At 43.8% G+C, this 26850-nt stretch overlaps 1 protein-coding gene and 4 non-coding genes across 5 annotated transcripts; all 5 read left to right on the top strand.

The window, feature by feature from the left end:
- The first annotated feature begins 99 nt into the window (after positions 1-99).
- Positions 100-25531, top strand: WDR43 (WD repeat domain 43). Its single transcript, XM_086631778.1, has 18 exons — positions 100-330; positions 3618-3752; positions 4490-4611; positions 9529-9649; positions 10835-10974; positions 11483-11585; positions 12715-12779; positions 13150-13321; positions 13820-13906; positions 15732-15863; positions 16310-16447; positions 20366-20452; positions 22519-22550; positions 22774-22837; positions 23736-23849; positions 24286-24355; positions 24940-24995; positions 25091-25531. The coding sequence occupies exons 1-18, from the start codon at positions 100-102 to the stop codon at positions 25208-25210; spliced, it is 1989 nt and encodes a 662-aa protein (XP_086487904.1). The 3' UTR covers positions 25211-25531.
- On the top strand, positions 6264-6341 carry LOC147529298 (small nucleolar RNA SNORD53/SNORD92). Its single transcript, XR_015222050.1, has one exon. It is a non-coding gene; the product is annotated as a small nucleolar RNA SNORD53/SNORD92 (small nucleolar RNA).
- On the top strand, positions 9792-9875 carry LOC147529297 (small nucleolar RNA SNORD53/SNORD92). The gene has a single exon (XR_015222054.1). It is a non-coding gene; the product is annotated as a small nucleolar RNA SNORD53/SNORD92 (small nucleolar RNA).
- On the top strand, positions 11094-11177 carry LOC147529296 (small nucleolar RNA SNORD53/SNORD92). The gene has a single exon (XR_015222055.1). It is a non-coding gene; the product is annotated as a small nucleolar RNA SNORD53/SNORD92 (small nucleolar RNA).
- On the top strand, positions 14708-14786 carry LOC147529295 (small nucleolar RNA SNORD53/SNORD92). The gene has a single exon (XR_015222049.1). It is a non-coding gene; the product is annotated as a small nucleolar RNA SNORD53/SNORD92 (small nucleolar RNA).
- Positions 25532-26850: the final 1319 nt, after the last annotated feature.

Raw genomic sequence — 26850 nt, 5'->3', positions numbered from 1 at the left:
AGGCGGCCGTGCGGCGTCATCGCGGGGCGCGGCGCAGGCGCGCGGGGCGAGCACGCGGGCGGCGCATGCGCCGGCGCAGAGGGCCGGGCAGGGAGCGCCATGGCGGCGGCAGCGTGTAGCGGGGAGGCGGCGGTGGCGGCGCGGGCCCTTTGCGCCTTCTCCCCCCGCGAGCGTCGTTTCTTCGCCATCTCCGGCTCGGATGGGCGTCTGCGGGTGTGGGAGACGGCGAAGAGCCGCTTGCAGCACGAGTACGTGCCGTCCGCCCACCTCAGCGCTGCCTGCACTTGCCTGGCCTGGGCCCCGCCGGGGGGCCGCCCGCCCCCCAGCAAGGTACGAGCCGTGTGTGAGGGGAGGGGCGGGGCGGGCGGGGGCGACACGGGGGCACAGGAGGGGGTGCGATGGGGAGGGGGGCGACCCACGTTGCTTCGACGCGTGGCCGCGGCCCGCTCGGCTTCACCCCGCCCTCTCGGCGCCATGTGGCGGGGGTCGGCGTGGCCTTGTAGGCCGGGGAGCGGAGGCGCCGTGTCCCGGTGTGCCGGTGCGGGGAGCGGGGTGCGGGGTCCGGGTCCCGTGGGGAGGAGCGGAGCTTGTGGGGTTCAGCCACGGCGCCCTCGGCGGTGCTTGGGGCATGTCCACGCGTGACGTGCCCCGAGGTGGGGTGGAATGTCCCTCAGAGGAGCATGGCAGGATTGCTCTTCACAAGGGAAAGTTCACGTGTTGGTGGGAGATGCGGCACTGGAGGTTTTATTATTTTTTTAAACAAAAAAAAAGGGGCTATCAGCAGAAGCACTGACTGTGTAAAATCGTTTGTCTTTCGTATGACCTGCGTGGAAGAAGCCTTCCCTGAAGGATCGAGGTATGTTACTTCATGGCACACCTCACCTTAATCAAAAAGGTGATGCTACAGAGCAGGTCGGTGTCTGTGCATCCATTTATGTTGAAGTAATCCTATTTTCTTAGCTAGAATACACCTGTTTCCTGGGGAAAAATTTATCCCATGGATGAAGTATGTCAGATCCACTTTCTTTATCATAAGAAGCAGTAAGTGCTTTTTAAAATGTGTTTTGGCATATCAACACTTTAGTTTATTTGAAGTACTGTAAGAAGTATTTCAAAACGCTTTACACACAGACCACCAATCCAAAGGAAGATGGTATTGTCTCATTTTTCTTAGTTGAGTAGCTTAGTCTCTGAACTTTGAAAAGTTCCAGAACATTTGAAGAATGCGGCAGAAAGGGTTAGTTTTAGATTGACCTTAACCTGTTCATTTGTCGTATAATTTTGGAGAAAATGAGGATACGTGCATTAATTGCAGGGCTGTGTAGGTGGTTCTTCACTCTTAAATAAACTGAAGCTGCCATGTGAAAATGGGGTTAATGTGTCCGGTGTGAAATAAAACTTGATCTAACATGGTGCACTGCCGTGGTGCCGTAAGTCAAGCACAGGAGTTTGAGTAGCTTTTGAAAACTACCCCTTTTTTAGAGACCTGTCCCTGAAGGCTGTAGGTGCTCCAGTTTAACCTAGTTCAGGGTTGTGTGGAAAATGGACTAAATCAGACAGCACTTGGCTACCTGTCAGTGCTTTCTTATTATTCCAGTAGTTTGAATGCTGTCCACTGCTTGAAAGTTGGTACATTTGGAAGTGGAGCTGGAAAACGTACTGTTTCTTGGAATAATTATGCTGTAAACTTTTGTAAAATTCATTAGTTTGTTGTTAGACTGAACTGAAGAACTACAGCTGTGATGGTTCTGCCAAATATATTTTATTGAGTATGTTTTTTCTGACATTATTTAGTCTTTTTTTCTTCCTGGCGAGTTAACATCTCTCTAGGTAGCACTAGTGTCTGGTGTTGAGGAGTAAAACTGTGCCAGTAGATATCTGTAAACGATGTTTGGCCAAGTTACACCTGAAGTAAGTGTGTTTTGAACTGCTGCCATTTTAATGAAGGCCATGTGTGAGAGGGGAATATTAGAAGTTAAATGTTGAACTGCAGGCCCTGGAATTGCTGATGCAGTGGTGGCTTATTGGGATGTTCCCTGCCCAGCTGCTTTCCAAGTGTCAGTGCTTCCTGCTTGTGGTGTTGGCGAGCACCTGCTCCATGAAGTGGTGCCTGGTGCAAGGGTATGTGGACCACTGACTTTCAAAATACCTTCTTCCACTTTCTTCCTAATAAGTTGCATTTGTTCTGTCATCATCTGCTCTCAAAACCTCTTTAGGATTCCCCCTGTTTCGGTGTTTTAAGTGCTTTACTTGACATGTGAACAGCAGAGATCTGATTTCTGTGGTGTTTTTTTTAAAAAAAGTCTCAGTGGCTGCCCTATTCAAGTAAGAACATTATGGAGAAATACTTTTCAAATAAGTTCTTTTACTCATCTCTAGTAATTAAACCACTGTGCTTTTCCAGGCAAAGTTGAAGGATTTATAAATAAGCTTGAGTTTCCATGAGTTTGGAAAAAAAATAAAAAGGAAACATGCTTGGTGTAGTTCAGCTCCCCCATCTTGTCCTGTCCTATCCATGAAAACAGGGTGCTTTCATGTTGAAGACCCTGATCCACAAGTGAATCCCGCATGGATCTCTACTGCACTTGGTCTATGTATGTACTTATCTAATGCAGCGTAGAAAAGTTTTGGGTTTTTTTATTTTCTATCTTCTTTTTTCAGTTCTCGGAGTCTTTTCTCCAGTCATCTCCAACATTAATAGGTGTCTGAATTTTCCACTGGCAATTCTTTCATGCAGAAGTTTCTGACAAAATGCCCCACTGATGCTGATAAAGGATTGTCAGTAAAGAAATACATGTGAAAAATAACTGGAAAACCTTTACTGCCTCTAGCTTTCTTCATGATGTGTGTGCGGTTAGTTATGTGGGATTAATGCAGTGAGAATAAATGTAGTGGCTGCTTCTGCCTTCTTTATTTGTTTCATATGCTCACGAGCCAGTTTTATTCCTTCTCCCCTTCCTAGTGATGTGCTGCATGTGCCCATTTCTGGTTGAGATGAAGTGAAATTCCTCCTTGACGTGGTTGATAGCACTTGCAGAGCGAGAGAGCGAGGACTTAAGAATTGCCTGATGGTAGGAGGAGCTCTGATACTGACGGCAGGACTTGGGCAGAGCACGTAGCTTTGAGTCCTGGTTGCTGCCCTCTGTGCAGCGGGTAGCACTTTCTTTTTCAGAGGCATTCTGAATACTTGGTATTTGCAAGACTCTTCTGAATAGATTTTGAGGAGAAAATAAACTGACGGTTCTTGATCAAGTGTTTCCATTTTGTGGATGAAGAGTTTTGATCGTGTTAATCTTTACTTCTGCCTCTGGGACACGCACTCTGTGCAAAAGTGAAATGTGTTTTTTCCCTTGTGTGTGTGGTCAGCAGGCCAGCAAAATGGCCTCCACCAGATGTTTCCAAGTGACTCATGGTGACTTTGTTACCTTGTACGTGGAGGTACTAGATGAGTCTCTTGGTTTCTCTGCTCTTTAATGTCTTCATTTTGTGTCTTAGCCGAGTTTGTGCAGTCTGACTGGGTCTCAAACTTACAAAAGTTTTTTTTCCCCTCTGCTTTAACACTGAGATTAGCTGGTCAGTCGAATTTATCTCACGTTTTCTGTTTTTTAATTTTCCAGGATGGCCCCCAGAGGAAAAAACGGAAGTCTGAAGTTGCAGAAGTGGACAGGCAGTTAGATATCCTGGCGATTGGTACAGCAGTTGGTAGCATTTTGTTGTACAGCACATTAAAGGGAGAATTACAGAGCAAGCTGGTAAGTAATACCCTCTTCATCACACGCTGCCAAGTACTCATGATTTCAGTCAGTCTATGCTGCTCTTTCTGCTCCTAGAAAACAGAATAAGCTAAACTAATTATTCATGTTTGTTTTTTTCCATAATAGCTGCGTATGGGGACAGAGGTGCAGTAATTGAGGTGCTTGGGAATCTTCAAAGGGTGCTTGTTCTGTTATTGGCAGCATGTAGACATTGAGAAATCTTGGTGTCAACTTTAGTGTGATGTCTTAACATTGTGCATAGATTTGTTATTTGGCATTAAAAATAACAGTAGTGAAGTGCTTAACTGGACAGCGAAGCTGTCCATGGGAGTGTCATGCCCTGAGTTCCTGCGCGGTGTGGTGGGAGAGGAGGGCAGGACTGAAGTGCTCATCGATTCTGGGAAGCTGCTGTTGTGATGGACTCTTGTATGAACTGGCCTCCCCTGTGGAAGCTTTCGAGCTCTCTCAGCACAGGATCTTTCTCAGATGAGACGCGCTGGTTTTTGGTTTGGCTTTCTCGTTCGTAACTTCCCTGTTACTCCTGAGTAGCTTGGGTTTAGTCTTGGCTTACATAACAAGCAAGATAAATCTGTGTGAATGACTCTGTGCAACACTTTGAGAAACTCGGGTATTCTTTTACTTCTGCAGCAGCTTGTTCACGTTGGTGTGAGGAAGACTCAGTACTCCAGACTTGTTCATTTATTAATGAGCTGACCCTCTTTTACTTTTTGTAGGATGGCGGTCATGACAATAGGGTAAACTGTGTGAGATGGCATCAGGACAACTGCTGCTTGTATAGCTGTTCAGAGGACAAGCACATCGTGGAGTGGAATGCACAGACCTGCAAAGTAAAGTGGTAAGTGATGCTGGTTTTCAGTCAGATTCCTTCTGGCTTCCTTCTGTGTATTTCCTCCCTCACAGGTTTCAGTGAGGCCCTCTTGGAACTGCTGCACTCTGCTATCCAGGCTTCATGCCCACAGTACAAACTTGATTGTTGGCTGTTACTTTCTGAGATTGGAAGTGGTTTTATTAAGGGATAAAAGAGTAGTTCTCATGGTTGTGTTTCTTCCTCTGTGTATCTGTCGAGGTTTAGGCCGATCTGGCAACTAAACTCCACACAGCTGCTCTCTCACTCCTTCCCCAGTGAAATGGAGAGGAGAAAAAAATATAATAAAAGGACTGAGGGTCGAGACAAGAACAGAGGGAGCACCCACCCACCATGGTCCTGGGCAAAACAGACTTGGCTTGAGGATAAAGCAAAACCATTTACTAACAGTTACTTGAAAGGTTAAAAAGAAACAAAACCAGTTACTTGAGAGGATAAAAAGAAACAAAGCCAGTTCTTAAAAACAATACCTCCCCTCCCCTTTCCTTTTCTTCCCGGCTCTACCTCCTCCCCCCGCAGTGGCGCAGGGGAACAGGGAATGGGGGAGTGCAGGTCAGTTCATTCCATGTTGTTACTGCCGCCCCTTTTCTTAAAGGAGGAGGAGTCCTTACACCCTTTTTCCCTTGTTCCTGTGGATCCCCTACTCACAAGGAAAAATCCAGAGACTTCTCCAGCGTGTCTTACCCGCAGGATGCAGTCCTTCCCCGTCGGATTGCTCCAGTGCGGGCTTTACCACAGTCACGGATTCTTAGGGAGTTGTTGCCACTTGCTCTGGCGTGGGTTGTCCCACGGACTCTAGATGCATCTGTACCTTGTCGTGCATCCTATGCTCCATGACTGTCCTCAGACTCAGGCATCTCTTCTCCAACGTGGGCTTCTCCACTTGCTCCGCGAGTAGGTCTCTGCTCCACCAAGTCCGTCCTGGCTGCAGGGGGGCTGCCTGCCGTCTCGCCACCGGTTCCAGGGGAAACTCAGCTCTGGCACATCTCGTCCCCCTCCATCTTCACTGACCTGGTGTCTGTGTGGCTGTTTCTCTCAGATCTCAGTCCTCTCTGGGTGAACTTGGCCCAGTGGGCACCCTGGGAGCGGGTTCCCGAGGCGGCTCTGCCGCCGCCGTCCTCAGCGGGTGGTGTCGGCCTGGCGTGGGCAGCCCCCGGCTGGGAGCTGGAGAGCGGGGGCAGTGCCCTCCTCCCTTGTCTTCTCAATCCCGGGCAAAGCACCGTTTCTGATTCCTTTGTCCTAACTTAAATAGAGCAATTCGCAGAGGCGCCGATTGGCTCAACCCCGAAGGGGATGGGAGTCCGATCTGGTGGCCAGAACCAGGTCTGACCCGGTTCCAAAACCAGGGAAGTCACAGGGAGCCAATCCCCTCTCATGCCACCAGAACCCCTTTACATCAACCCATCACAGTATCAGAAAGACTAGATGAACTGAGTAACTGCGCTGAGAGGGATTTGGGTCCCTCCATGTTAACTTTTAGTAGGACATGGGCTTCCAGTCACTTTTCTGACGATGAAAAATGTGAATTCTAGGAAATACCCTTGGAAATATAGAAGAGCAGATAGTGGAACATATTATCCCAATTAAATGAGTTACACGCCCCCAACTTTGCTCCAAGGGCCTTGCTGTGATGACAACGCCCTTGGTTTCGCTCACTACTGATGTGCAGTGGGGACAGTTCCACTTGGCTGTCTGAGCAGGCTAGTACTTTTAAAGTGCTGTTGAGCAGAACAGAGCTTAGTGCAGAGTAACAGGATGCCTGGTGTAGGCGTTTACTTTCTACAAGAAAGATGGGGAGAGGCTGTTCAGGAGGGCCTGTTGTGATAGGACAAGGGGTAATGGTTTTAAAATAGAGGGAGGTAGATTCAGATTGGACATTAGGAAAAAATTTTTTACCATGAGAGTTGTAGAACACTGGAACAGGTTGCCCAGAGAGGTGGTGGATGCTCCATCCCTGGAGACGTTCAAGGCCAGGTTGGACGAGGCCCTGAGCAACCTGATCTAGTTGGAGATGTCCCTGTTCCTTGCAGGGAGGTTGGACTAGATGACCTTTGAAGGTCCCTTCCAGCCCTAACCATTCTATGATTCTATGATTTTGTAATAAAGTCAGACTGGTTTAGAACTTTAAAGAAGAAGCCGCCAAGATTTCTATGAATGATCCTGGTTATCCTACTTCAACAAAAGCCTAGAGGTGATGGCACCTTGACCCTTCTCTTACGCTGTTGTTTCTTTTCCGTAATGTTTCCAATTGGCCTGTTGTTCTTACTGCAGCTCTGTCTGTTTTGTTAAAGATGGTGTGGGCGCTGCAGATAGCCCATCATCAATAGCCTCTTTGATTTCCCTAGACAAGAAGTGCATCCTTTGGTTATATGAAGTTGAGACCCTGACGTAAAGTAGCAGAAGATGGCGGTAAAATCTCCCTCCAGTCTTCTCTTTTTAGGATTGAAGGCACCCACTTCCCTCAGCTGTTCCTCTTATGTTACGTGCTCTAGTTTGTAAGTTGCCGTTGTGGCCCTCCACTGGATTTATTCCGCCATGTCACTGACTTTCTTGTGCTGTCCCAAACTGGCCATAGTGCTCAGATGCAGTTTCAGAAGTTGTGCCCAGAGGAGATGAATCGCTTGCCTTGACCTGCTGACTACAGTCCACCTAATGCGCATCAGTGTGCCGTTGACATTATTGATACAAGGACTCCCTGCTTCTTTGTGTTCCAGTTGACTATGAGGACTGCAGGCTTCTTTTCTGCAGAGCTACTTTCTAGCCCTTTGTCCCCAGCCTGTACTGGTATTTTTCCATCCCACGTGCAGGACTTTCTATTTTTCTTTGAGCTTTGAGATTCTGACAGCCTGTTTCTTGAGCCTGCTGAACTGCCCCCAAGTAGCAGCCCTGCTACCCTTTTGTGTGGAGAAACCTCTCTCCTTTTTGCATTCCTGGCATGTCCTTGCTGAAGTTCCTTCCTAAAGGTCTGTTTATTGCAGCATCCTGTCTTGCAAGCTATTCCACTGTTTCTCTGTGATTCTGGTGCAATCAAATCTGAAGCTGCCTGTGGATATCTAATTCACTCTGTGTGCCATAGCATGTGTGTTCATGCACAGATACTTGAGATGGGTCCCAGTCATACTGTTTTCTCGGGAAATGTGAGAATTTTTCCTGTCATGCTTCATCTTGGGTGTTTCCCTTAGCCCCTGACCCATACTGCTGCTTTTTGGGGGACTGTGGTTATAAAAGGTAATTAGAAGGATTGTATTCTTTAATTTTGAAGATGACAACAAAAAAATCATTCTTGGATTGTATACATTAAAAGTACACCAGCAATATAATATCATACTTTTTACCTGAATTTTTTCCCTGGTGATATTTTGAGTCATACCTAAGGTAAGTGACATTGGTAAGAGTAGAAGAAAACAATTCTCTAAAATTCTACCTAAGTTGATGAGACTAGAGGAATAAATTATCAAAAATAATTGCTCATGCCCAATGCACTTGTGAGATTGCCTGCATTCTTTAACACTTGTCAGGTCAGGACCTGGAAATGAATCCTTACATGTCCCATGGAGAATTCAGGATCATTGCTCTTGGAGTAGAGAAGTGTTCAACTTCCTTTTCGTTTTCAGGCTTCTAGACATTTTCCTGTAGAAGTGTCAACTGCTAGATAGGGAATAGAAACCGCCTGGCTTTAGGCTTCACTTTCTTAATTACTGTATAAGTAGTCTGTAGAACCACTTCAGGAGGTCTGTGCAGTGCCCATTGAAACATCTGACAGAGGGACAAGCTTTTGGGGAAGAGTTTCTGAAGAGGCAAGACAAGGTGTTGGAGAGAAGTAGTCTAAAACACTCTGGATTACTTCTTTCTCTGGCTGTAGCTTTTTCATGTCTTAAATACTCTGAATTCTCAAAGGCATTCAGTACATCTCCTTATGCAGCTTCTTGTTTAAAAATATAAATATAGTCTTTTTAGTACATTTAAAAATACCTTCTTGGGTTCACATTATTAAATGGTTTGAAATTCTTAGTCCTGACCTCCTCTTTAGAAGAGAATACAATGTAATGTTGTTTGTCAAGTTTGTAGGCCTTAAAACTTTCAGCTTCTATGAAATCTAATCAAAAGCAATACAAAAAGTGAGCTCTTTTTTGGAAGACAGGAGAGGTGCTGCTTGGGCATGTGAAAGTTATTTGGAAGTATTTCCAGAGCAGCTGTTCACAGTCGGAATGTGATGGGTTGCAGAATACTTCCTATCTGTAAAGGGTTTGTGTTAATGCTTTCCTTGCAATTTTATCCTGTTAGAGATGTGTACTACTCAGGCTCCTTCAAAGCAGATGCAAGCTTTTAATGACAGCATGCATCTTTTTTTTTTTTTTTTTTTTTTCTTTTTTTTTTTAAAGTGCTTTGAACTATAGGCCTTTCAGGTCAGGTTTACTGTTGTCAGTGTCATTGACAGACTTGGGAGGAGGGCCAGGAACAGAAGGAGCCTTGAAACTCTGAATTTTAGTGTTGAAAAGGCTTTTCTAAAGGGGTCGGTATAAGCTTCTTGGGTTATGGTGCAAAGAGAAGTCTTGAAATGGTATGGCTTCTCTTACTTTATTTGAGTAGTAGAGAAATTTGAGAGAGGAATTCGCAACAGAATAGGCAAATATTAAAAAAATGCCAACAGTTGTTCGATATTAAATAGCTTTACATTTTTGAGTTGCTGTATTTTTGTGTAAACTAATTTGAAGGAGAGGAGCAGAAACAGAATAACTTTGACCTCATCTTTGAACTACTTTTTTTTTTTAAATAATTTTTGCCTTAAATTTTCCAGTGTGATTGATGTGCATTTTGAGATTATGCTAATTAATATTGCTTTTTCCATTTCTCCCTTTCTACAAAAACCCTCCCTCCAAATTATAGCAAGTGGAAAGGCGACAATAGCAGTGTCACCTCTCTATGCATTAGTCCAGATGGGAAAATGCTGCTGTCAGCCGGTAGAACTATAAAACTGTGGGACCTGGAGACCAAAGAAGTCTACAGAGTAAGTAACTTTGTTAAACTAGATGCAAAAAAACATCCTTCTTGATTGGTGACCTGATGTATCTAGTGTTTCCTCATAGCACATCAGAAACTTTCATTGGGTATGAGGAGACATTTGGCAGTTTTGAGGTTGCTGGAAGCTGTTGCTGTGATGATACCCTCAACTGTGGTTTCAACTTGCTGAGAGTTGAATGAGGACATTAAATTCCTTGGCTGTGTCTGAGCATGCTGCCAGCTGCCTTTCTCAAGCCTGTGGCAGAAAGATGGATGCTGTTCTTTTTCACTGGGTCCCGTCCTGTTACCCTTCTAGCAAGAGAACTCAGTTCATCACAGTATTAGTTACTGCTGGCCTGAGTTTGTGCATGAGTTCCCTTTTATCATGAGTCCCTCCTTAAAGCCTTTGGGTTTCTCTGCCAAGCTTTATGTAACTGGTGGCATTACCAGTTTTGCTTTTGAAACAGTTGGAAGGCATAGGAGCCCCTGAGCGGGGCTCAGACATGACAGAATTACCATGTTTTATCTCTTCTGTGAATGCAGTCATGTTCTCTTGCCTGCTGGCTGATAGGGTGCAGCTAGTCTCTGATCTCCTGGTGCTTGCTGTCAGGTGAGTGTATACGGATGTGCTGTTAACGTGGACTTGCTGGCACATGACAGCTACGGTGTATGTCTGCATCCTGCGATGACCAAAACCACTATTTATGAAAGCAGATTGAAGAACTGATTATTTTTGGGGGGGAGGTGGGGTCAAACAGCCTTAGCATGTCGACAGACGTGTGTTTGTCTTACAGTTGAGAATGAAACTATGAATGTAGTTTCATTGTAAAAGTTGAAGTGTAAAATTGTGGAGGGCAGGGGGAAAGCAAGCGCTTTCTGACAGGAGCAGCAGTACAGGTGAATGTGATTTCTTTTGCATGGACTTAGTCCTAGTGAATTTGCCTTTCATTCCTCGTTTAACTTTTAAAATTCTCGTAAGTATCTGGAGGATCAGAAAAAGTTTCCTTGAAATGTAGAAATGCAAGGAAGCCGATCACTAGGAAAAAAAAATAAATAAAAAAAGGTATCACTGGAATGTCCTTGTTGACTCAGTACCGCTTGAATCTTTCCTGACTTTCTTTGTTAACTAATATTTTATTTTTTGCCATGTGACTGATTATGGCAATTGTTGAAAGATTTTTTTTTCTTTTAGCATTTCACAGGCCATGCCACATCAGTGTCATCGTTAATGTTTACCACAGTGAAACCTATAAATGAAAATAAGCCCTTTGATGGAATTACAGGACTTTATTTCTTGTCTGGAGCTATACATGACCGATTACTGAGTGTATGGTATGTAAGCTTTTCACAATTTGTAGCTTTGATTATGATCAGTATTGAGGATAGACTCAGCAAGTATGTTCTGAACTCTGTGATTAAACAAGGTTAAGCAGAAGAGGCGCTCTGGAGAAATGCAGTGATGATCTCTTAAATGGTGGTTTCAACTCACTGATTGTTGAATGAAGACGTGAATTTCCTTGGCTGTGTCTGAGCATGCTTCCAGTTGCCATTTAAATCACTAATGTATGCCAAGAACATACTGTGTAATAGGCTTCCTAGTTCTTTGTACTTACTGTAAGGTTTATGCTAAGTTTTCTTGATAAATTTCACTTGGGAGTTACTTTGCACTTGGAATTTAGAACGCTTTCTAAGCTGAAAGCTAAAATTACAGCATGAGTATTTTTGGGTGGGGTAGATACTACCGCAGTCACTGGTGGTTTATAGGCTTTATAAGGCTTTTCAGGTGCAGAGAGTGCTATTTGTGCTGTGGTTAATAGTGTGCGCTGTTTGTGTCTTCCAGGCAGATCAGATCAGATCGGAAAGAAAAGAATGCTGTCATGTCTTTCACAGTAACAGATGAACCAACTTTCATTGACCTGACTGTATCAGAAGTCAAAGAAGAGGTAGGTGCAATAGATTCTAATCAAATATGCTCAACAGTTTTCAGTTGTCACATCAGTTTCCTTTTAAGGGTGTAAAGACAGAAGCTTGATTTGTATTTGGCTTCTGTTGTGCAGAGATGAGATCTGAATCATGGAATCTAATAGAATGCCCATTCGCGGGTGTAAGGATATTTATTACAGGTGCATTTATAAAGCTGATAGTTCGAAATAGTAATTTTCAAAGCTACTAAGTGCAAATTCAGTGTTCTCTTCAGGAATTTTGTTTGTGATGGTGGAAATGTCAGTCGTTTCCTATTTAGAAAAAGTTAGTAATCAAAATGAGTGTTAGAACTGGGCAGGAAAAAACACAAAAAAATGATTTCTCAAACTCCAGTTTGGGTATGGTCCTGTTTTTTCTGATCTCAAGTGGCTTTGACAGCGTAACTGCATTTTGAATTAACTAGCCTTTAATGAGTTAAAGGAGCAGTGTTCATTCCCCACGTTTCAATTTCAGCAAGTACAAATCTTTCAAAAGTAGTTGTCTTATGAAAGAGATATATGTATACGTGTGTGAAACATGTTCATAAACTGTTTCAGTAATTATTTAAAGTATTTTTCTCCTGCTGCCTTTAGATTCCTTTTCTAAAAACAATGTTTCATGCTGTATTTTCTGATGTTTCCAGTTGTGCCCTCTTACTGCATGCATTAGAGATAAGAGTATTCTGTAATGTGCACCTCTTATTTAATTTCCCAGAGTACTTGTCTCAGTTTCTTTGCTCTAAGTATATTTTCAATATCAGCGCCTTTGTAGACCTGTGCCTCTAGAGATGTTGGGTACTGCATTTTTGGAACTTTGCTGCTTATGATGACATATATCTGCTACTGTCCAAACTGTTCAAGTTTGGATATATCAGTAGTGATACACTAAATGACAGTTAGGAGTTTTGTCTTCATGTCTCCTAATAGTTGTACTAAATGTTCCTGAGATGTTAGTGTCTTTGATCTTCCTTATGGATATAATTGTATCTTTAATGTGTTTAGTTACAGAAAAAAGTCAAATTGCAGCTATGCAGCTGTCTGCTGATGTCCTGTGCTTTTGGGAGGTTTGTCCTTTGATCTAATTAAAATCTTTTACTATGCCTTCTTTCAGCCTGTGAAGTTAGCAGTTGTGTGCAGAGATGGGCAGTTGCATTTATTTGAACATATCTTAAATGGGTAAGTTAGTATTCATGTTGAAGGCATCTTTGGGAAAGGTCTGGGACTACTGTAGGGTGTGCTGCTGCCTTTAAGCTCTCATATCTGTTCGCAAACCAGGTTCCAGCTGGTTCTTTTCTCTTGGGTTACTGGACACATTTTTGGAGAACTTGCTTGCTGGAGTCTGTGCTGCACTTTTGTATTAAACGTTGCTTTAGCCAAGATTTTTTTTTTGTATCTGTACCTCATCTTAGGCATCTGGAAAAGATGTAAACTGACTGAATTTGCTGGGGACCTGCTAATGAAAGGTGCTTAGATGTGCAAGATACTGAAGTGTTTAAGCTAAACTTCTTGGAATTTTTTAATTCCCTTTTTTTTTTTTTCTCTCCAGTTATTGCAAAAAACCCTTAACATCAAACTGTACTATTCAGATAGCAACGCCTGGAGATGATGGGGACTCCACACCAAGACCAGTCCCTATTCTAGCAGCTGCATTTTGCACAGACAAACAGTCTCTGCTGCTTGTGTATGGAAACACCTTACAGCCCATCATAGAGAAAGTGGTATGTAAAACTTACTGGAGAGGTTTTGGATTTTGTAATACAGACTGCATACAGCTCTTGGTTGGAGAGAGATTTTTTGGTTTTAATTTTTTGAAATTGTATAACAAGACAAAGCTTATTCTTTCTTATAGCTTTTCTGGGAGCTATAACTGTTGCCCCTCAGCTGTTTTGAAAGGCAATTTGTATTCCTCTGTTCTTTCAGTTAAAATACAGCTTGACGTTATTGCTGGCTGTTTCTTGCTATTTCAGCTGTTACTGAGTTAGGCCATTGAAATTGGTTTTAATACTATTTCAGTTTACCTATGCGAGCTTCTTTGGGTAGCATAGAGATCTGGTAACAAAAAGCAGATGTGCAAAGCAGCTGCTGTTCTAGAGTGAAAAAAAAAAAAAGTTAATTCTACTTTATACCTCTGGAATTTGTTCTCATATTTGAGTAGCTTAATGAAGCAGAGAGGTGAATCTCAAATATATTAACTGGTTTTGTTCTTGTCCTTTTAGTCTTTGAACACCAGTGAATCCCACATATGTTTGATAAGGGATGTCCAGAAAGTGTTGTCACTGAAAACAGATGTTGCTCTAACAAAGGTGAGCTTTGCATGAAATGCGATTTTGTCCCTTCTCTTGTTTTACTTTAGAAATGGTAGAATTCACTGTTTTCTTTTAAAATGGGGTTGGATTTCTGGATGGGCCTGCTTAGAGCTGCGGTGGTAGCTACAGACGTCCGTAGCACTCAGGCACATGTGGGTAAAGTGCTTCGTGGCTGCTCTGTGTCCCAGTATGCTCCTGCACACAGTTACCCTCCTGTAGCTCACAGCAAGTCCTGTTGTCAGCAGGGCTGCTTGATAGATAGGACTGGCTGATGTTTTTTTTTCTGCTTGAGATCAGTTCTTCCCCTGGAGTCTGACAGTTTGTACAGCCTCTTTGACCCTTCTGGTTTGGGGTGAAGTTGGGATGGCTTTGGTTTAGAGTCTAAATAAAATGTGATGGAGCCATAAAGGGCATGACCTTCTGGCTGTTTCTCTAGGTGGCCTTCACATGTTCCTATTCACAGGGATATGGCACCTGGGAATGTGAGCTTGACACTTAGGTGGCAACAGTGTCTGCTGAGGCCACTTGCCACTGTTTTCTCTCATGCAGGATCCTCTGGGGGTTTAGAGACAGTCTGTGAAGTTCTTAATCAGTGTGCATATTCAAGGCCTTGAAAATGTGAAACGCTTGCAGTGTCAGTGAAGTGAGCAGACAGCACTGTTTTTCTAACCCTCACCTCAAGTTGCCTATGGGATCTGGTGCTCCATCAGCCAGGAGAGGTTTTGTGCCGATTCCTTGGTCCTGGAGCTGGTGGGTAGCAGAGCTGAAATGCAGTGAGAGGTGTAGGAACTCCTTGGCATGCGGTGATGATACTCGTCTTGGTTTCGCTTTTTGCCGAATTCTAGTGAAGACGCATTTCTCTTGGCTGTCTGAGCATGCCTTGTGGGGAGAAGGTCAGTGATTAGTGTGGTGAGCGAAAGGGCGAGTATTATAACACCATTGCTGTTCTGCAGTAAAATTCTTGAGCCACGAAATCAATTTGTTTTACTTTTGCACACAACATATGGAAGTTGCTTTGCTCACTGTGGTAGGTGATATTTGTGTCACTTTAGTGGGCACACAGCTGGGCGGCAAGTACTTCAAAAAAACGCCTGCACAGAAGCATTGTGCTTAAAGAAATGTTCTGGAAGTAGCAGGTGTCATTTTTGATATTCTGGAAGTGGCATACTCCCTTACATCCTCTGTGGGTCAGGGGAGCACTTGATTATTAAATATATTGCCTTTAAAATTTGATCTCCTTTGTGTTTGTTGAAGATGGATACCATAGCTCGTTTGGTGTAACCTAAGGTTGCTCTGTTTGTCATTGTGATTATGGTCTAATTCAGACTACTGAGTTCTGTGTCTGAGCAATCCCTAGAAGGAAATTGGTGGGACTGAAGTGAAAAATAACCACCTTTCACTGTTACGTTGTGCTGCTGTTCGTGATCGGGTCTTACCTTCCAGTGGAAGCTGAATTAATCTGCATGTGGTTTATGAGCCTGACTATTAGTACACATTTTATCTATTGTGAACACCAAATCGTTGTTGGATACGAACACTTAGTTTGAGTGTTTTGGAACAAGCATGTAAGAAAAGTGACTCACAGGTGATTCCGAAGAGACCATTGCTTTAGGTAACTATGAAAAGTAGCTGACTGTTGCTTGACGTTATTAATTGCTCTTAAAAATGTAGGATTTTCCTAGTATATGTATGTCAAGAAAATAAGTTGTGGCAGGCTGGTTTTACCAAGTATGTGAGTCTCAGAATAAAATCAGTATTTTAAATTGGAAGAAAACTGAAGCTGTGAGCAGTTCCTGCAAACGTGGTTCTCTCTGTCTGCTAGGTAAAGACACCTGTTGTGAACTCGGACACCAAAGTTCTAGTGCCTGGCGTTCCAGGACATAGTGCAGCTGTCAAAACTCCATCCTCGGGAAAGGAGAAAAAGAAAAACAAAAGGAAACCAGGAGAGACAGAGGTAAAGTGCTTCCTCTTTTAACGAAGCAATAACGGAGAAACTAGAATCATAAATCGTTGTTACAGCTTCTTTAGGTGAACTTGAACTTGCTTCGTTTGATGTGGAAGCAAAGTAAACGATACCGTCTTTTTGTATGAAAGAGAATTCCCTCTGCTCAAAACCTTTCCCTCATTCAAACCCTGTGTGCCGTGCCATGCTTTTGCCGTGTTCCTGCAGAAACTGTGTCGCACGCTTGTGTCTGTCTCTCTGTGCTAAGGTGTATTACTGCTTTTCAATCGAAACTTCTTCTTTTCTTGGGCCATTCTCTGTCAGTACGTATAAAAGAACATGCGAAATTTGTGCTACATTCGTGCAGAATCGGAGGGGATGCTGTAGGTTAGGCACTTTGAGCTGATGTTTCTGAGAAACTGCGCTGAAACAGCACTGCCCTTGTCTACCATCTGCAGGAAAGCATTGAGCAGCGCCTAGAGGCATTGGATATCGATGTGAGCAAAGTTAAAACTCCAAGTGGCCTTCCGCAAACAGACAGCTTCGCGGTGCTTTTGGTGCAGGGCTTGGAAAGCAACGATGCAGAAATCTTAAATGTAAGTGTTGCAAGATCATGGTGTGCTGTTTAATCTATTTACTGAGACTTGTGGGGAGCCTTCCTGAAAGCCAGGAAGGCTGAACAGTCAAGAATCCGTTGTTTCTCCCAGCTGTTCCTTGCTGATGTGCTGCTCAAGGCAGTGGTATTGTAAACGATGGTGGTGGTGTTACCTTGTTGTTGTTATCTACTTTGCTTTCCAAGTCAATCCGTGAACTTCTGAGATGCTTCTGTTTATGGTAAATTTGTTATGTCACAGTCCAGATGTTTTACAAGCGATGTTACTAATGCAGCCATCTTCACTTTAGCTCAAGTGAGCATGATCTGTGCTTAGTCTCCTGAGTGTGTGGTTTCCAAGTAGATTCATAGACTCATAGATTTCTAGGTTGGAAAAGACCTTAGAGATCATCGAGTCCAACTGTCCCTAATCCCCATTAAACCATATCGCTAAGTAGATCATCCACCCTATTCTTAAACACATCCAGGGATGGGGACTCAACCACCTCCCTGGGCAGCCTATGCCAGTGGCTGACAACCCTTTCAGAGAAGAAATACTTCCTAACATCCAACCTGAATCTCCCCTGACTAAGCTTATACCCATTTCCTCTTGTTCTATCACCCAACACTAATGTAAAGAGCCCTTCCCCTACCTCCCCACCATCCCTTCTCAAGTATTTGCAGGCTGTAATCAGGTCTCCCCTCAGCCTCCTCTTCTCCAGGCTAAACAGCCCCAACTCCCTCAGCCGCTCCTCATAAGTTTTATTTTCCAGCCCCTTGACCAGTTTAGTCGCCCTTCTTTGGACTCGCTCCAGGAGCTCAATATCTCTCTTAAAGCGAGGGGCCCAAAACTGGACACAATATTCCAGGTGTGACCTCACCAGTGCTGAGTACAGGGGCAGGATCACTTCCCTATTCCTGCTGGTCACACTATTCTTGATACACGCCAGTATCCCATTGGCCTTTTTGGCCACCTGGGCACACTGCTGGCTCATATCAAGCCGGTAGTCAACCAACACCCCCAGGTCCTTCTCGCCAGACAGCTCTCCAGCCACTCTTCCCCGAGCCTATAGCGATGCTTGGGGTTTTTATACCCCAAGTGAAGGACTCTGCACTTGGCCTTATTAAAGCTCATGCCATTGGCCTCAGCCCAACGATCCAGTCTGTTCAAATCCCTCTGAAGGGCCTCCCTACCCTCGAGCAGATCGACACAGCCTCCCAGCTTGGTGTCGTCCGCAAATTTACTGAGGGTACGTTCAATCCCCTCATCCAGGTCATTGATAAAGATGTTAAACAGAACTGGACCCAGCACTGAGCCCTGGGGAACCCCACTGGTGACCGGCCTCCAGCCGGGTTTAGCCCCATTTACCACCACTCTTTGGGCCCGGCCATCCAGCCAGTTTTTAACCCAAAGGAGGGTGTGCCTATCCAGGCCAGCAGTTACCAGTTTCTCAACCAGAACACTATGAGAAACTGTATCAAAGGCTTTACTGAGGTCAAGGAAAACTACATCCACAGCCCTTCCCTCATCAACCAGGTGGGTCACCCTGTCATAGAAGGTGATCAGGTTTGATTGGCAAGACCTGCCTTTCATAAACCCATGTTGACTGGGCCTGATCACCCGGTTAACCTGTATGTGCTCATTAATAGCACTCAAGATAACCTGTTCCATGACTGTGCCCGTCACCGAGGTCAAACTGACAGGCCTGTAGTTCCCTGGATCCTCCTTCCGCCCTTTTTTGTAAATGGGGGTAACATCCACCAGCCTCCAGTCCAGTGGAACTTCCCCAGTGAGCCAAGACTGCCCAAAGATAATGGACAGGGGTTTGGCAATGACATCTGCCAGCTCTCTAAGGACTCTCAGGTGGATACCATCAGGCCCCATAGACTTGTGCGCATCCAGCTGAAGGAGCAGATCCTTGACCCGTTCCTCTTGGATCACAGGAGCTTCGATTTGCTCTCCCTCCCTGCTCTCGGACACCAAAGGCCAGCTCACCTGGGAACTACTAACCTTATTATTAAAGACTGAGGCAAAGAAGGCATTAAGGACCTCAGCCTTGTCCTCATCCCTAGTGACTAACGTACCCCCTGAGTCCAGTAGGGGCTGGAGGTGATCTTTAGCCCTCCTTTTGTTATTAATATATTTATAGAAAGACTTTTTGTTGTCCCTTACGGAGCTGGCTAGTCTAAGTTCCAATTGGGCTTTTGCCCCCTGATTATCTCCCTACATGCCCTAACTTCCTCCCTGTATTGATTCCTGGATGCCTGCCCATTCTCCCAAGACTTATAGACATCCCTTTTTCTTTTGAGATGTTCCCAAATCTCCTTTGTCATCCAAGCTGGTTTTCTACCCCGGCGGCTCGATTTCCGGCACACAGGGACAGCTCGCTCCTGTGCCTCCAGAATTTCCTTTTTGAGTAGTAACCATCCCTCCTGCGCCCCCTTACCCTTGAGAGCTGTCTCCCATTGGGCTCTATTAACCAGACTTCTAAACAGCCCAAAGTCAGCTCTCCCAAAGTCCAGCTTGGCTGTTTTAGTGTTCCCCCTCCTAACTTCCCCTAGAATTGAGAATTCTATTATCTCGTGGTCACTATGCCCCAGGCGTCCTCCAACCTTCACATCTCCCACAAGACCTTCTCTGTTCACAAACAGCAGGTCTAGGGGAGCACCTTCTCTAGTTGGTTCACTGACCAGTTGTGATAGGAAGTTGTCCTCCACACTCTGCAGGAATCGCCTAGACTGTTTCCTGACTGCCATGTTATACTTTCAACAGACATCAGGTAGGTTAAAGTCACCCATAAGGACAAGGGCTAGTGAGCGCGAGACTTCCCCCAGTTGTTTAAAGAATAGCTCATCAGTCTCACTGTCCTGATAGGGTGGCCTGTAGCAGATTCCCACTACAATATCTGCCTTCATAGGCCCCCCTTTGATTTTCACCCACAGACATTCTACCAAGTCATCCCCAACATTTAACTCTAAACAGTTTAGACCTTCCCTTACATACAGGGCAACCCCACCACCCCTCCTACCTCTCCTATCCCTCCTGAAGAGTTTGTAGCCATCCATGGTAGCGCTCCAATTATACGCGTCATCCCACCGTGTTTCAGTGATGGCAACTGTGTCATAGTTTCCCTGGTTAACAAGGGCTTCCAGTTCCTCTTGTTTATTGCCCATACTGCGTGCGTTCGTATAGAAGCACGTAAGTTGGGCTTTCGACCCCACTGCACCCCTAGGGGGGGGAAGCTTTATTACCTGAGCTGTTATTTTGGGATTTTCTTTTACCTCTAGGCAACTTGTGTGTTGCTCCTGACTACACATATCACCCCCTACTATCACTGAGGCAGCAGGCCGAAGGCACCTGCCTACACTCCTTTCATCAGACACTGGAGGGCCAGTAGATACTGTTTGAAAAAGGCATTGAAGACAACAGCTTTACTGTTTGAAAAAGGCATTGAAGACAACGGCTTCACTGGAAAAGCTTTCTGTTGCACTTGGACTATGAGGAAATGATAGTTCTGGGGCAGGGAAATGAACTCCTAAGACTTTGATGGTGAATAGAAATTCCTTGTCATGTATACTGGAGAAAGGTATTATTTACAGAAGTCAAGCACAGAAAATAGCAAGGGAAATTTTAATATACCTGTGATGCTGCGTTTCTAACATGGGGTGAGTGAGCTAGAGGCAATGCTAGACTGTTTTAGATGGGTTATTCAACTGTCTTATTTTGTTAATTGTAGCTGACTTAAAAAAATGGAGCTCCTTTTCATAGAAAAATCTTCATTTACTCGTTATCCTCATCTCAGCATACAAAGGTAGTGAAGTAGAAAAAGAGGTTTAAAGCCAGGAATTTTTGATTGTGCTCATGACTCATGCACATGTTAAAACCGAATGATTCTCTGATCCTATTTTTCTGTTTTAACAGAGAGTGCTTAACACAAGAAAGGAAAACGTAATAAAGAACACAGTAGCCAGAATGCCTATACATGCTGTCATTCCACTGCTGCATGAGGTAGGAGAGACTGCGTTTCTTGTGCTGTCATACAAAACACATTTAGTTTGCGTTCTAGCTGGGAAAATCCAGAATATGTATGTTTCTCTATTTTTGCCACTGAAACTGGTTTGGTAATTTTACAGGACAGAAATTGCTCTTAATTTATCTCTGATACGCTCTTATCTTCTCTGGCTGAAGCTTAACCAAAGGACAAAGTATCACTGTCAAAGCTAGGAAAAGCGTTAGATCATGTAATATTATCTTAAATGATTATATGGGGAAAAAGAAAAGGAAGAGAGTAATCTAAAGCTTGTTTAGCCCATGGCAAAAAATTACTGTTACATCATCTTTTGAACAAGTAAACTGGATGGTAATTTGAAACATGAAAACAGCAGTGTGTCGTGGGTTAGGTTGAAAACTCCCCCCACACACACAGCCGATCACTCCCCCTCCCCCACCCCCAGGAACGAGGGAGAGAATTAAAGGATAAACGGGAAACCCGTGGGTTGAGATAAGAGTGATTTAATACAGATGATTTAATACAGTGTAGGTGCTCACCACCCCCTCGTATGCGAAGCCCGTCTCGTCCCGAAAACTGCAAATCCCAGACGAACGCGAGGCCCCGAAATAGAGAGGGGTGGGGGGGGGTGCGGGGAAGGAAAACAACAGAGCAACAGCGCAGCAAGCACAAAAGAGCCGAAGCGCAAAAGAGCCACAGCGCAAAAGCCCTTCTTCCCGGCTGACCCTCACTTTTATACTGGGCATGACGCTGCATGATATGGAATACTAATTGGCCAGTTTGGCCCTCAGTCTTAAGTTCCACCACAAATCACAAGGGGAATCATGTCCCCCTTGTCCCAGCTATGCTCCCCCCTTATCCCGCCGTGCTTCTGCACTCCGCAGAAGTGTGGAGTTTCACTTCCAACCACAAACATCAGCGTGCTATCAACATTCTTCTCAGAGTGAGCCTCTGAGTAAAACCAAAACACAGAGCTCTTCTGGCTGTTAAAGACTCTGTCCCAGCTAAAACTAGGACACAGTGCTAGCCAGGGCAAGTTCTCTGAGCATAAGTATGCTAGATACTCATGTGAGAGAAGGGAAAATAGAATATGTATTTAGAGCAGTGAGTTTAGATAGTGTTTGGAAATCGAGGGGCAATTTCTTTCCTCTTTTGAAGATAGCTCAGAAGCCCAGTTGCTATATTTAAGCTTTGTGACATCACTTAGTAATAATTTTAAAAGAGATTTGGCTTCTGAACTGCTTATTCAGTGATATTACATAAAATGTGTATTTGGACAGAAATATTTTAATGATTAGCCTTATCTAGACATTACCATTACTTTGTTTAAACTGAACATCAGTTAGTTGCTCTTGTTATGTGAATGACATTCTGTAACATAAGTTAATGGTTAGATTTCTCTTATATTTTAATGCACTGGCCACAAGTTAAGATTTAATTTGTACTTGTGGTACTAATCTCAACTGAATTATGCAGATGGCCTGGTTTTGAGTGTTTAGACTTCCTTTAAGCATGTGTTGTGACACCTTCTTAGACTTATGTTAAGGAGGTGCAGTGTTTCTTCTCTGGGACCTTTGTCAGAGAATCTAAGTGCAAGTGTTAGACTGTGTAATCTCAGTGGATGGACAGATCTTCATGTAACTGTTCTCTCCAGGGCTTGAGGTTTGTTCTGTGAAATAGCCTTTACCTGGTATTGCCTTCACTTGTTTCCCCAACTTGTCCACTTTGTAACAGCTGCACTACTAAGCAGATAGAGACACAGAAACAAAGGGATTTCCTTGTATTTATTCCTGCCAGCTTTAAGCTTCACTGGATGTATCACATGTTGAGAGTTCCAGTTTTATTGTAATGATTAAACTCCGCTTCTGCAAGCGATCAGCCTGCGTGTATGATGGTAGAGCCAGCAATGTAATATTCAGGAGCCTGGCAAGGGTTAATCCTAGCAAACTTCAAATGCCTGGAGATCTTTCTGCCCCAATACTGGGGCTGTCGCATGGATGTAACGTTGAGTGTTTAAACTCATTGTGTTTTTGTTACTTATCACTGACTGTTTTTGTCCTTTCAGCTTACGAAGAGATTGCAGGGCAACCCGTACAGGTAAGAGACAACTCAACTACAGTTTAATTCACCTGAAACTTTTCTAGTGTCTGTGTTATGATCTGTCCCTCCTCCTACGTGATTGATTTCTGTAGTAACTGTAATTAAACTGCAGCATCTTGAGGTAAAAGTTCTCACCTGATTGTGGGTGCAAAGAGGAACTTTTGTTAAGGCAGTGTTTCTCAGCCAGTATCTCTTTGATGCAATTTATTTTCTTTTCCAGTGCCTCACTAATGGTTCGATGGCTGAAGTCTGTTTTTACTCTACATGCATCCTACCTTTCCACAGTAAGTATTTTGCCTGAATGCCAATGCACGTACCTAAAACTAGATTTAAATGCTGAAATAGATGTATGTTCTTCCTTCAGGAATCTGTCTCCTGCTCTCCATATAGGGTGGTGCCCAGATCAATGTACAGAGGGCTATACTTCTGCCACTTTTGCTGAATTGCTGCCCATTGGTTATGAATTGTTTGTCTTAGTCATTCATGACATAATTGTAGTCATCCCAAAGTCAAACCAAGATAAATTATGTCATGCCTGTGAGAGTTAGGGAACAAAATTGCTGTCAAAGAGTAATCTAGCTTGTGTCTCTAAATCTTATGGAACTAAATTTGCCTTGCTGTTGTAATGCTCATCTCGAGACTGTCTTGGGCATGGTTAGATTTATAGGGCAAAGGTGTGCCAAAGTTGGCAGGGTAGTAATGTAGTAGCCTCCTGGGTTGAAGTCCAGCCTTGCCTTACAAGTGATGGATAAAGCACTCTTGCTCAGTTAAGAAAAAGACATTTTGGCACTGTTAATCCTTTCTCCCATTGATTATCGGATTGCTGTGCATCAGAACTTGCACATGTTGCTGAGGCTGCACTCATACACTGGTATATACTCAATTCCTCTTTACACAGCTTTCCAAATAGTGCTTTGGTACCTGCTTATGGCAGTGACTGTGGAAAGTAGTGTAAGAATTGCCGTGTTTTAAAAGTAGATGTGTTTCTAAACATGGCTAAATGCTAATTGATCACACTGCAGGTGGTTTCTGTGAACCCCCAGCTCTCCTTTCTGTGTAGAATACTGTGAGCAAGGATGGCTTACTCTCAATGTACAAAGGTTGTTTAAAAATGTGAAAATAAGACATTTGGGATGTGTTGGTTAACAGCTTCATTTTTCTTCATCCTTCTCTTCTCCCAAGTTGCCAGACCTTATTCCTCAGCTGGGAATGCTATACCAGTTAATGGAGAGCAGAGTAAAAACTTTGCAAAAGCTTTCCCGTCTGCATGGAAGACTCTTCATTCTTGTCGCCCAGGTGAGTTCCAACTAAATAACACGGGAGGTATGGAAGTACTCTTTGCAGACTTAACCTTCTGATGTGATTACATCTGATGGGACCTGTCATCGGGAACTTAATACAGCTGCTGTGCAGCTATGTTGATAACGCTCAAAGCAGTGTACTCGGTTGACTGTCTAGTGGGACCGTGCTCACTGAAAGTGTGACACATTTATTCCTGCCAAATGTGTCTATTAACCCGTGGAGTTTTAAGGGGGAATAGATAGGAGGTACTGGGCCGCTTCAGAGCAGATGCCTCAGATTTTACCTTGTCCTTCATACTTGTTTGGCTGTTAAACTACTACTATAAATGAATTAATCTGTGTTAAACTTGATGTAGACTTGATTTACATTGTTGAATTATAAGATTGGAATATACGATTGCATCTAAGGCTAATCTGCAAATTGCATTCAGGTTGCAGCGTCGGAAACAGGCCAGGATGTAACTGAGGTTAATCAGACTGCAAAGCTGGTATATGAGGATGGTAAGTGTTGAACGCTAGGTGTAGCTCAGCTCCTCGATTCACGTGACAGCCAGTACTTCATCATGCTGCTGGGCTTACCTCTTAGTGTACAGTCTGCAAGCAGAGAGTTTTTTTGAGAAGGCCATGGCAGGAAACTCAGTGGTTAACGATGCAGGTATCTTGTAGTTAGTCCACCCTCCCATGCCCTTTTCACAAATTAAGGAATCAGTTATTTGGAAGTTCAATATGCTGCTTAACTTAACTGATAACCTCAAATTTCTAGTCTTAGCTGCCCGTCTGCTAAGGTAGATACAGTCGAGGCACTTTCGCATTTGAGTCAGCAGGATGTCAAGGTAGTGGATGTCAGTGTGTGTGCATGTGCGCTTCCAGTTTGGCCTTTTTTTCTACGGCAACTGCGTACTGTATAATCATTAGCAGAGGTGACTTGCTCCTGGTTCTTGTTGATCAGTCTAATCTTTGGGTAGAATTAGTTTTGAAATTGAAATAGCACAGTTTGGAGGCTCAGCAGCATGTGGGGTTGGGCTTTGTTTGCACAAGGCTTTAAAGTCCGTTCTCCAGAGTGAGGGATTATTTTCTCTTTGCAGAATCCTCAGAGGAGGAAGGCTCAGATGATGAGATGATTGCAGATAAAGACTCTGATGTAAGTGGAGTTGGATCAGATCTTCTCTCATTGGCTTGTAACAGAAATTGTGTGACTGTCAAAGGTTGAAACATTCCTGTTTATCTTTTCCCCAGGAAAACTGGGATGAAGATGAAGAAAAAGAGGAGCAATCTGATGAACAGGACATGACTGTTGAAAAGGAAATCAATGGTGATTCTGATTTGGAACCAGAAAACGAAAGCGAAGAAGAATAACGTCACGAAAGAATAATTTTCACAGTTTAAACAAGTGGGCCACCAAACTGTAATTCTGGATCATCTTGCTGAAAGATGCCATATTTGCATACAGGGAGTGCCACCTTGTGCACGGCCTGTGTGCAGAGGCACACGTGGGGCACTGTGCATTTCTGAGTCCAGAATGTTTAACCATGCCAGCCTTCTCTCGCCCTGTTTTCCTGCGCTTACTTATAGAAACATTTCTTCCACCTCATGGTCAGATTATGCCTGTCGTGTGGACATGCATTTGTATCTCAAGTGAAATAAATCTGCCACCGCTGTTTGTGTGGTAAACTTGGTTCAGCTTTACATTGAATTTGTTTTGAATATTCAAGGATCAAAGACAACTGGTCTGTACCTTCTTTCCATGCTTCAGTTAGCAATAGCGAGTGGGCATCCTGCTGCATTTTTAAAAAAAAAAACGAACAGAAAAAAAAGAAAAAAAAAAAGATGATATTTTTGTAATATTTAAATTCTCTACTAAAGTTCTTTTCTCCCCCCCCCCCCCATCCTCCATTGGTTTAGCCATGCCATGGCAATACCTAGATGCTAACCTGACTTAAAAATGGCTTTTTCTTTTTTTTTTAACAAATTTGAACTCAAGACTTTTGTATGTACAAATCAATTACTTTTCTTGTGATTCAGAAGGAGGTTAGAACTACCAGTGGCTCCTAATCTTGTTCTATTGGAGGCTGCATATAAGTTTGATGCTAACCCAGAGGACAGACTGTGTTGAATTGGGTGGGAAGAGAGGAGTAACACAGGGAAACGAGAAGGTGAATGCTTGTGAATACGTAGCGCACAGCTATACCTTTATTACGGATTTTTAATCTCTCAGTGGCGGAACAAGGACAGCTATTTGCTCAGCTAATGGAAGCTGAAGTGGTGCAAACACATTTTTAAGAGCAAAACAAGGTAAAGGTTCGAGCCGTTCACCACTATAATGTACAATAATATATTTGTCTATAAATGGAGCTGTTGCAACTAAATACCACCCTCTTTGTAAAGTGAATAAATATACATCTCCTTTACCAAATACCTGTCCTGTGGTGTTTGTTGAGAGAGACCTTAGGTAGCTAAGGGTGGTGGTGAAGGATGAAGTGCTGCTTGTAGAAGGCAGGTTTCTAGTGGAGGAGGAGGCCAACCTAGAAGGTTACAGTGGTCTGCAAACCGTCTGTTACTGATTTCTTCGCTCCCTATGTTTCAGTCCTGTCTGTTGGTTTGTCCACGGCTTGGGGATTGCACTGGGGCTGCAGCGTTGTCTGGAGGCATAGGGGATTGTGTCATTGACAAAGCTGGAAGAGACATGTTTTGTCTTCGGAGAGCTGGAGGTAGAAGGGTAGCAGTTGGAGGCTTCCAGTCTTCGGAGGGTTTTAACTGACAATAAGTTAGTGTCTTAATTTGTGAAACTAGGTTGTTTTTGTTTTTGTTTCATTTCTGAGACGCTGTGAAAATAAATACCAACGCTTGTGCACTGTCTGTGCTCACACAAGCTACCAAATCAAGCTGAACTGTAAGTTTTTAACCAGTACTGATGTTACTCTATGCAGGCAGGCTTCAAATCAGATGAAAGAGGGATGTGAATGAAAGTGAGTGCTGGTTTGCTGAGCTTTTGGGGT

Source organism: Tauraco erythrolophus, chromosome 2 (assembly GCF_009769465.1).
Source record: "Tauraco erythrolophus isolate bTauEry1 chromosome 2, bTauEry1.pri, whole genome shotgun sequence".
Lineage (NCBI taxonomy): Eukaryota > Metazoa > Chordata > Aves > Musophagiformes > Musophagidae > Tauraco > Tauraco erythrolophus.
This window is presented reverse-complemented; position numbering and strand designations above follow the sequence as displayed.

Excerpts from the sequence above, each read along its gene's own strand:
- WDR43 (XM_086631778.1), top strand. The coding sequence starts at position 100 with ATGGCGGCGGCAGCGTGTAGCGGGGAGGCGGCGGTGGCGGCGCGGGCC. Across the intron at positions 3,753-4,489 it reads GAGAATTACAGAGCAAGCTG|GATGGCGGTCATGACAATAG; the intron begins GTAAGTAATACC and ends TACTTTTTGTAG. Across the intron at positions 20,453-22,518 it reads TCATTCCACTGCTGCATGAG|CTTACGAAGAGATTGCAGGG; the intron begins GTAGGAGAGACT and ends TTGTCCTTTCAG.